This window comes from Dryobates pubescens, chromosome 11, assembly GCF_014839835.1.
Source record: "Dryobates pubescens isolate bDryPub1 chromosome 11, bDryPub1.pri, whole genome shotgun sequence".
In the NCBI taxonomy this organism is placed as follows: Eukaryota; Metazoa; Chordata; class Aves; order Piciformes; family Picidae; genus Dryobates; species Dryobates pubescens.
In genome coordinates, this window is record NC_071622.1 from 10,263,652 (window position 1) to 10,274,038 (window position 10,387).

The following is a 10,387-nucleotide window of genomic DNA, read 5'->3' on the forward strand; positions in this document are numbered from 1 at the left end:
ACTCTGTGCTGGAGCTTGATACTGCTCTGCTTGTCTTCCTTACTGTGTGTGGACATGATCCTTAGGGTCATGCCTCTCATGCATCAGCCAACCTTCCCCCCCCACAGTATCTTGTCCCACCTTGGAAGTGAGGCACAGATAGGGAAAACAAAAGTTGTGTTTACAAGGGGGCTAGAAAGAATAAACAATCCTACCTTCAAGGCTTGTGTGTAGTCAGAGCTTGTAGCTACATGATATCCATGTTCTAAGAGCTCCTATGTGCACTGAGTAGGCTCATACATGCTAGAAAGTCATGATCCAAGCTGACTGAAGGTGGAAGGCAGTGGAGTTCAAGGCAGGCAGCAAGATGGGCCAGGCCTCTGCCACTAACAAGCCCCTATTAAGACCTACATAGCTGTATAAGCTGCTGCTGAGAGCCATGCTGCTGCCTCTGACACCAAGGTTTCCACCTTCTTCCAGACAGGACAGAGCAGGCCCACAGCCCAAGCCCTTTGTGCACATTTCCCCTGGCAGGAGCAGGGTGGCTAAATGCTGCTCCAGCACCGTTTTCCCCCAGGCACTTACAATTTTAGAGCACTTTATTGCTGTGTAAATGATCCACACCTCTGGCTGACAGGCAGGGACTGGCTGATGCTCCCTTGAGTGAGACCCAGAGCCACTAAAACACAGACTCCACATTGCCCATCTCCACGCAGACAGTCTTCAGCTGTGTGTAGTGCTCCATGGCTGCCCGCCCGTTCTCTCTGCCAAACCCTGCAGGGATGAGCCAGAAATGAGGACACAGCTCCAAGTACCACTCACACTCCCCTGCACTGGCATGTTCTCATACCAGGGAAGGTCAGACAGAGCTCACCTGATTGCTTGTATCCTCCAAAAGGCAGCTCCACAGGGCTGACATTGTAGTTGTTAATGAAGCACATCCCAGCCTTGAGAGCAGCCACTACCCTGTGAGCCTTCTGGATATCCCTGCAGGAAAAGGGCAATTCAGCTGGATCCCTTCCCACTCCCTGCCAGATAACAGCCCATGGAGAAAGACCAGCAGGTCACAGTGGATTTTGGAGCCCAACCTGCCCTACTGGGCCTGCTCAGAGGATGTAGCCCCTATTCCCAAGGACACTCAACAATGCATTTGATTTGAGAGGGCAGGACAAGGACACCAGCAGAGCAGACTATGGCAAGCAGCCAACAGCCATCTTTGTGAGCTTGCAGCAGCATGGCAGGCTCCTGGTGTTGCAGGCAGGGAGGCAGCAGGCCAAGCAGAGGCTGGAAGGAACTTGAAGGACAGCTGGGCCTACCTAACCCTTCAGGAAAAACTGGGAGGAGATGTGCAGTCATTTACAAAGTTCCCTTTTGGCAGTCCCTTGCTCCAGCTTTTCTGGGAGAGGACATCCATGCCTGGGCCAGGCACCACAGGAGGAGCAGCAAGTTGCTGCAGTATTTCCCTTCTCCTCCTCTTGCTAGACTGCTTCCACACCATGCTACCCAGTCATACCTGGTGAAGACACCACCTGCCAGGCCAAATTTGGTGTTGTTGGCTCTCTCCAGGACCTCCTCCTCAGTGTCAAATGGCAGAATGGACATGACAGGCCCAAAGATCTCTTCCTTCACACATGTCATGTCATCCTTGCATTTCCCTGGAAGCAAGGCAGAGCACAGGTGCTTCAGCAGGAAGAGCTAGAGGCACAGCCTGTGCATTCAGCAGTCCACAGCCTTGGAGACAGCACTCAGCACTGCACAGCACCCCCAGACCTGGCTAGCAGAGGAGCAAGTCCCATCCAGCTTCCCAAGGCAGCAAGGGCACGATCTGTGCCCTGCCAAACCTTCCAACAGCAGACACTTCTCTGGACACAGTTCTTGGGGGCCTGAGCTCTCTCTAGCCTGTTCACACCACAGAAATTCACACAGACAGGTTATGCTGAGCATGGCTTCCTCCAGAAGAAACTCCCTAACTTCCCCCCAGAACACCACAGTACCCAACACGCAGGGTCGCATGTAGTAGCCATTCTTCAGCTTTGGGTCATCTGGCACATACAGGTCCCCACCACACAGAATCTCTGCTCCCTGAAAAAGAGCCAAGCAGAAGGTAAGGCAGGCACATCCAGGAGCATCTCACCCAGCTGCTGCAGCTCTGGCAGGTCAATACTCCCTGCTGGGTTTACAGTTCTATCAGACAAACAGTGCCTCTGCTCCCCTGGTGTTTTTCCAGGCCACGAATGCTGACACAGCATCACTGACAGATCAGGGTCCAGGGTGAGACCTAAAGTCCAAACACCACTAGTTTGGGGGTGCAAGCACCACTAGAGCCAGTGCAGGTTGGAGGGAAGCAATTAAAACTAGCTGGCATCACATTAATCTCCACATCTTCCCCCAGTGTGGATCAGGGAGTGCAGTGACAGGACGAGGGGTAACAGTTTTAAACTTACTGCTCTTATGGAGATTGTTTCCAGCAGTTGGTCAGTTTGGCCTCCTGAACTCTCCACCAACCTAAACCACTCCACCACTCCTAAACTCTTCCACCAACCAACAAAACTGGAACCCAAGTGAGGTGACATCCAAGCATGCAAGATGTCACCACAACTCAGGAGCAGCCCAAACATGAAGGATTGTTCCACTTTATACACTTCCATGCTGGGCATCTCACAACCTCTAAAACTTGGCAGTGTCAGGATACGAAAAGCTCTGTCACCCTCGGGGCTCGTTCAGAGACGTGCACTGGGGGACTCTTGACAGAATCACAGAAACAATAAGGTTGGAAAAGACCTCAAAGATCATCAAGTCCAACCTGTCACCCAAGACCTCATGACTAATGTGCCACTCTTGCAGAGGGGTAGGTCACTGCACTGGTGCTCTGCTTGGAAACTTCAACCAGGTACTGCTCACAGGGTGATGAAAGGTTGACCGCAACAGTTTTACTGAGGTCAGGCTTCAGGATGTGTCTGTCTGTCTCTCCAGGCACCAGCAATGGCCACTTCAAGGGAAGAAGACCTTGCTCCTCTAGAACAGTCAACCTATTTTTCAGTGTTTGCTTTTCAGCCTTGACTTTAAGCTCACAGAACACAAGCACTGCTCCTTCCTGACACCATCAGACAACAGGGTCTGCAGCTGAAACTGGCCAGCTTTTCATCACAAGTACAAAGAACACATTACACAGTTCCCTTTATGTTTCAGTTTTGCATGGGGAGAGGTGCAGAAAAACAAACAAACAAAGTCTTGAAATGAATGAGGATAAGCTGCTAGGAAAGGAAAAGGAGAGGAATCCCTAAGAGTACTCCAAACTGCACTGCTTAAATCCAAGGAAAAGAAAAATCATCTAATTCTCCTTTCTGATAGCCTAATATTGATTTCTGACTAATTCTCTGTATGTAAATGAAGTCACTAAACATCCCCTATTCTTTGACATTAGTCTTTTTCTAATAAGCCAAGCCCTGGAAAAGGGGGAAGTATAAGAGAAGATTGATATACCTATCAACTAACTCAACCACAACAGAAAAAGCAGCTTCACTGGGAAGGCAGGAAAGGGGCAGGAAAGGGGCAGGAAAGGGGCAGGAAAGCAGCTGCTGGCCTGTTTGTCTGACAAGACAGAAATTGCAGGGCAGGCAGCAGGCAGCATCACCACCTCACCTGCTCCTTCGCCTGCTTGATAAAGCCCTGGACACGATCCAGGTGGGGCCGGTTGATGAGGGCTCCCATCCGTGTGTCTTCCAGGAGAGGGTCTCCAATTTTAATCTTCTGAGTGCGTTTCACCACCTCCTTTGTGAAGGCATCCAGGATCTTCCTCTCCACAAACACCCTCGTGCCATTGCAGCACACCTGGGATACAGGACGGGATGCTCAGGATAGGACACACGGCGCTCCACAGCCCTTCCCTGCCTGGGCCCTTCTGCAGAGGCTCTCAGAAAAGCCTCCCCAGGGCTGCTAAAACACCCAGCTTGTCCCTGGGGACAAAGACGACTGGATTACTTTGTTGCTAAGGGCTGCACTCAACAGGCCGTGCTGGGCCTGATGCCACCAGGTGGCAAAAAAATGTCTCCGGCAGAAGTGAACTTGAGTTGACTTTCCAGTTCCCAGGGATGACCCTGGAAAGCCAATTTGCCAGCAGAAAAACCTGCAGCACGTGTGGAGATCCCAAATTCAGGATGGACACAGTTCCACAGGGCTGCAGCTGAGCAAACCTGACTGGATCCTGCTCCAGAGGACATCAGCACAGCTTCTGATCTCTGTGTGCCAGACTGGAGCCCAGGGCACAGAAGCAGCTGCTCTGAGCTGGGTAGTGGATGTTAGGCTCCACTTTTAAGAACAGGGCATCAGTCATTGCACACTCTGCTATGGTGCTCTGCACAGGCTACTGCCAGGGCATCCCTTCCTGATCCCTTGTCACACTGCACAGGGAAATGTGTGACAGGATGGGAACTTCAGGGAACCCCTCACTACAGAAGGACAGAGGCTGGCTCTGCTGCCCCATCTCAAACCATCCCAACTCACTGGGGAGGGCCACTCCTGCCCCACAGACACACACCTCGCCCTGTGTAAGGAAGTTGGCCATGAGGGCTCCATTTATGGCATTCTCCATGTCACAGTCTGAAAAGATGATCAGGGGGGATTTGCCCCCCAGCTCCAGGGTGACTGGTTTGATCCCTTTGGCTGCCATCTCCATGATCTGAGGGAAACAAGGACAGAAGAGACAAGTGACCCACTGGCAAAGGGAGGCTAGTGGAGGCAGGCAAGTCACCCAAAGGGAGAGTTCCTGCAGGGCCCTTCACCAGCAACAGAAGCAGCATGAAGGGCAAGCTGTGTTTCCCAGGAGTATTTAGTTCAGACTAGGGATAGTCTCAGGGGGTTGGGGGTTTGTTTTGATGAAAACAAAAGCAACAAACCCTGAGGAGTCACTTGCAGGAAGTCCCATGGTCAGTATAAGCTGAGGGTGGCTGCAACTGCATTTGTGCCACTGCACCCCACAGGTACACATGTTGAGAGTGTTCAAGGGGCAACACTTCAAATCAGGATTTACTTCTAAAAGTCTTTTCAGGGACTCTTAATTTTCTGAAGAATAAATTGAGGGTAAGAAGTTCACAGAAAGTAACCTCTTGCTTTAAGCCAGTAGGCTGTAGGCAGCTAAACTGAACTGTTACTGCTGGAAATGCTCAGAGGCTTTCCTGGTGCAGGCACACTGGAGCTTTGGTGTAACCCTGTACATGCAAGCTCCTTGGCTCAGGCCCCAAAATGCCAACTTGCACACCATCTTTACAAGCCTCATGCACAAAAGCTCAAGGAAGCACCAGAAGGGCTATAGACCTCTCATGTCCCCCAGCATGAAGGTGCCTTTACCTTGCTGCCAGTTGGCACACTGCCAGTGAAAGAGATTTTGGCCACATCTGGGTGATGACAGAGCAACTGGCCTGTGGCTGCTCCACCCTGCACCACATTGAAGAGCCCTTTGGGCACACCAGCCTCTGTGAAGATCTCTGCCAACCTCACCACTGTAAGAGGGGTGAAGGGAGAAGGCTTGAAGACCATGGCATTGCCTAGAGAAATGCAGAGACAAGGTGGGGTTAGGGAAAAGAACAAACGAACAAGACCCCACCCCACAAAATGAGTCTGTCTCAACAGATGCCAGAAGATTCCCCCAAGAGAGGAGGAAAGTTGCAGCTGAACACTAAACCAGAGAAAGGGAAGAAATGCACCTTCCAGCTGAGAATGGCTAGAGGAAACCCATGGGGCTGCTGGTCCTGCACTGAAGGCCTCTCCATTGACCTCCCTTGGTAAAAGCCAGGCAATCAGCTTTTCCCTGATGCACTCCCATGCTCTTGGCATCTGCTGTGTTCTCACTTCCATTTCCTTTCCCTTCCTGCCAGGGTAAGGCTCTGATAATCCTTCAACACCTCCTCCCAGGTAATCCTAGACTTCATTGCCCAAATCACTCTCCCTCACAGGCTTTGAGGAAGAGAAGCTTGTGTGGGCAGAGACTCCCTTACCGCAAGCCAAGGCCGGGGCACACTTCCAGCAGGCAGTCTGGAAAGGGTAATTCCAGGCTCCTATCCCAGCACACACCCCAAGAGGCTCTCTCCGAGTGTACCCAAAGGATCCCCCAGGAAGCTGGATGTGTTCACCTGCAAAGAGAAACAGCCAGAAGGTAGAGGAGAGCAGAGCCTCCTCCTGTCTCATCAGAGCCTCAGGGGCCAGAACTGGCTTTGACTGGTAACAAAAGACACGTGGCTCTTGTTGAGCCCAACAAGCTCCCAGAAGGTGCATAAGCACCCACAGAGCATGGCAGTATTAGGTAGAGAGCTCTGAAAATCCTTCCAAGCTCTTCAGGAAAAGGAGTAGTCCATCTCTTAGAGAAATCAGGAGCAATGGAATTTACCAAGGAATGCAAGTGGCAGGACAGAGTAAAGGGCAAGCTCCAGTGCCATTCTCACCAGCCAGAGATCCTGCCAGTCCTGCGTAGTACTCCAGGCACTGCCAGGATATGTCGATGTCCACTCTGGCTTCAAAGATGGATTTCCCATTGTTGATGGTTTCCAAGGTGGCAATTTCATCTCTCTGCTCCTGTGAGAGGCAAGGGACAGTGACAATGCATTAGGGAAGCCTGCAGCAGAACTCCACAAGGAGAAATCTGCTTCTCAAGCACTCAAGTGCCAAACAAGGCTCTGCCCTGAGAAACTGTCATCTCTGAATGGCAGGGTCCCAACTGGCAATTATCAGTTTCCCAGCACAGGGGAACATCAAAGGGGCAGCTGCTGGGGTTCAATGCTAGTCCCATCTTGTTTAACATCCCTGCTTATCTCAAAGATGAGCAAACTTGAACCAAGAAGGCAGCAGGCAAACAGAGATTAAATTCACAGAACTAAGCTGGGAGGAAAAGCAAACAGCAAGAGCAGAATGGAGGCAGAGCACTTGGTGAAGGACAGACAAAGCAATGCAGCTGGGAAGCATCCCTTAACAGACCATCTTCCAGGCAGGACTATTGCCCTGCTGCAGGAGTCTGGCAGAAAAGGGAAAAAAAAAAGCCAGAATAGAATTAACCAGGTTGGAAAAGACCTTTGAGATCATCAAGTCCAACCTATCATCCAACACCATCTAATCAACTAAACCATGGCACCAAGCACCCCATCCAGTCTCTTCTTAAACACCTCCGGTGATGGTGACTCCACCACCTCCCTGGGCAGCACATTCCAATGGCCAATCACTCTTTCTGGGAAGAACTTCCTAACATCCAGCCTAAACTTCCCCTGGTGCAGCTTGAGACTGTGTCCTCTTGTTCTGGTGCTGGTTGCCTGGGAGAAGAGACCAACCCCCACCTGGCTACAGCCTCCCTTCAGGGTGTTGTAGACAGCAATAAGGTCTGCCCTGAGCCTCCTCTTCTCCAGGCTAAGCAACCCCAGCTCCCTCAGCCTCTCCTCACAGGGCTGTGCTCCAGAAGGTCTGGTTTCTTACGGATCTGTGCTTCCATGGGGATTAACCTTCATGTCCAAGAACATGTTATCTCACAGGGCAGTCTGTGATAGAGCAGCTTGTTTGAATCCTCTGCTGTGTATATTATCTGGTGTCTTTTTCTTTTCTAAAGGCTAAAACAAGACACATTCCAGTCATATTGGCAGCAGTGGCCAACAAGCTGCCAGTTCAACAATGTAGCAGTTATGCAACTTCAGCTTTGAAACTGCCAGCAGGGGAAAGGCAAACTTTGGACTTGGGAAAAGAAGAACAAGACCTGCAAGATCTGAACTGGATGGCTTCTGGTTTATGTCTTCTAACAAAATCAAGCAGAGACAGCACACAGTGGCCTTGAATGGAGTGATAAGATCGCAGCTCTGCCCATGACAACCTACTGTCTCTTCTGGTCAAAGGTGGGGCTTTAACTCCTGATGCCTGCCTGCCTTCTTCCAGGAGGCCTCAAAGTTCTGCTGGAAGCCCCCAACTGCTACATTAACCCTCAGGGAAGCTCAGAGACTGAACGAGCCCTCTCCAAAAGAGGCAAGCTCCTGCAACATACCCGGATGATCCTGGCAGCCTCCAGCAGCACCCTGCTGCGCTCCATGCCAGACATCTGGCTCCATATTTTAAAGGCAGCCTTTGCACTCTGCACAGCCAGGTCCACCTCCTTCTCCCCAGAGCTCAGCAGCTTGCAGATCACACGACCTGGGCACATTTTAAACAGGAAACCTCAGAAAAGGGGCACAGAATGAGGCTTATCTTGCACCACAACCCAAAGATTTCAGTCCACCCCCCTATACCAAGCTTACAGAACTTGGTGCTGTGTTTCCCAGCAACTTGTCATCGGCTATAGAAGAGGTGCTGCAACTCAGCTGGTCTGAACTTAAAAAGATCTGCCGTTCTCCACAGCCATGATCTAGTTACTAATTAGCTCCAATTGTTACAAAATTCCTCCATTTCCCATTGGAGTTTGTTATATTTCTACCACCAGCATCAGGTCTCTGTTACACATTCCTCAGCATAGTTAAACAGCCTTTCTTAAAGTCATTCTGCTGAAACCTAGGTGCCTCCAGTTAAAAAAGTATCAGTAACTGTAGGAATGTTTCAAGCCTGGCCTTTGCTCATGGCCTTTGCCAAGCTCAGGCACCACTCTTGCTTTCTTTCTTCTTTTTTTTCCATGGAATAGCAGGTTGGAAAGGACCTCCAGGATCACCTGGTCCAATCTTTCTTGGCAAAACCATGGTCCAGAGAAGATGGCCCAGCACTTTGTCCAGCTTAACATTAAAAGTGGCCAACGCTGGGGACTCTATCACTTCCCTGGGGAGATGATTCCAGTGATCGTTCTCACTGGGGAAAATGTTCCTCTTGTGCCTAAGTGGAACCGCCCCAGCAGCATCCATGACTCCTTTATCTTCTCCATGTAAACCCTTGTTAAAACGGAATCAGAGCTGACAGCGTGCCAGAGCCGATTTCTGCTAAGAAGTCTGGCGATGGGGCTGCACTGCAGGAGGCAAAACGCAGCCACCAAAGCCTCCAAACACCTGCGGGCAGCCAGCTGAAGCCGAGCCCGGAGGGTGCTGCACGGAGGCAGCTCCCGGGTACCGTCCCCGCGCCTCGGCCCGGGTCTGACCTCCCAAACCCCGCGCTGCCAGCGGGGCAGTACCTGTGGCCGGCTCATACACCTCCTCGGCCTGGCCGCCGTCCACGGGCTGAACGCGGGCGCCCGCCCGGTAGTTGAGGGGCTGGGTGCTGGTGAAGGTGCCGGTAACGCTGCTCATGGCGAGGCTGGGGCGGAGGGAGCAGAGACGGGGTAGGAGGTTCGGCAGCTGGGATCGAGCCAGCATCGGCTGGGCTGTCGCTGGTGTGGAAATGCCCACGGGAGAGCGCAGCCCGTGGGGTCGATGCGACGCGTCAGCCGGGGAGCGACGCCCTCCACCGGCGGCCTTTTACCTCCGGGCCGTGGCCCGCCCCCTGCCCAGAGCTCGGACGCCCCCTGGCGGCACGGAGGTACTATGTCCTGCCCAAGGGCGCCGCGGAGCGTCCGTGGTCACGGGTGGTACTCACTCTGATCTACGAAGATCCTGAGGGCACTGGAGCATCTCTGAGGAAAGGCTGAGAGATCTGGAGCTGGTTTATTGCGAGACGAGCAGCTTGAGAGGGGATCTGATCAATGTTTAAACAGTATGGGGCAAGAGGATGGAGCTAAGCTCTTTTCAGTGGTTCCTAGCAACAGGAGAAGGGGCACAAACTGGAACCCAGGAGGTTCCACCTGAACATCAGGAAACACTTTCTTATCAGGGTGCTGGAGCACTGGACCAGGCTGTCCAAAGAGGTTGTGAAGTCTCCTTCTCTGGAGAGATTCAAAACCTACTTAAATGTGACCCTACTTTAGCAGAGAGGGTGGACTTAATGTCCCGTAGTCCCTTTCCACTCCCCCCATTCTAGGATTCTTGTAATTCAGTCTCCTTGCTGTCTGAGCTTCAGAAAGCTGTTCTCAGGTCTTTATGATGACTAACAATCCCCAGGGAACTACTGTATGAAACAAATGACAGCAGAAAGCAACCAGAATGTAGCAACAGATCAGTAATTTTCAGGGAACCTTTAGCGGTACAAATGCTTCTCTCCCCAGGTGACAAAGCCTGGTGTGATGTAACCAGACTGGCAGAGGGCAGAATTTCTGACAGCAGGAGGGAAGAGTACTGTAGCACACATCACATCTGAAGACATTAAGGTGCAGCTTGCTGTTAAGTTTGATCAGATGTGGCTGTCTTAGAGAATCACAGAATTGTTGTGATTGGAAGAGACCTCCAGCCTTGAGTCCAACTACCTGCTTAACACCACTATGCCCATTAAACTCTATCACAAAGGCCAACATCCACTCATTTCTTGAGCACCTCCAGGGGCAGTGACTCCACCAGTTCCCTGGGCAGCCTGTTCCAATGCCTGACTACTCTGT

At 51.7% G+C, this 10,387-nt stretch overlaps 1 protein-coding gene across 1 annotated transcript; it reads right to left on the reverse strand.

The window, feature by feature from the left end:
- Positions 1–105: 105 nt before the first annotated feature.
- ALDH9A1 (aldehyde dehydrogenase 9 family member A1) lies at positions 106–9,368 on the reverse strand. The gene is made up of 11 exons (XM_009901924.2): positions 9,095–9,368; positions 7,991–8,136; positions 6,417–6,546; positions 5,973–6,107; positions 5,326–5,522; positions 4,517–4,657; positions 3,622–3,810; positions 1,974–2,061; positions 1,493–1,634; positions 854–966; positions 106–753 (listed from the first exon to the last, which is right to left on the reverse strand). The coding sequence occupies exons 1-11, from the start codon at positions 9,273–9,275 to the stop codon at positions 659–661; spliced, it is 1,557 nt and encodes a 518-aa protein (XP_009900226.2). The 5' UTR covers positions 9,276–9,368; the 3' UTR covers positions 106–658.
- Positions 9,369–10,387: the final 1,019 nt, after the last annotated feature.

What these genes read in the sequence shown, in the direction of transcription:
- ALDH9A1 (XM_009901924.2), bottom strand. Translation starts at nt 9,275, where the DNA reads ATGCTGGCTCGATCCCAGCTGCCGAACCTCCTACCCCGTCTCTGCTCC. An exon ending in AGGCTGCCAGGATCATCCGG is followed by an intron (nt 6,547 to 7,990) that starts GTATGTTGCAGG and finishes TGCCTCTCACAG; the next exon opens with GAGCAGAGAGATGAAATTGC. An exon ending in CATGCGACCCTGCGTGTTGG is followed by an intron (nt 1,635 to 1,973) that starts GTACTGTGGTGT and finishes CCTTGCTTCCAG; the next exon opens with GGAAATGCAAGGATGACATG.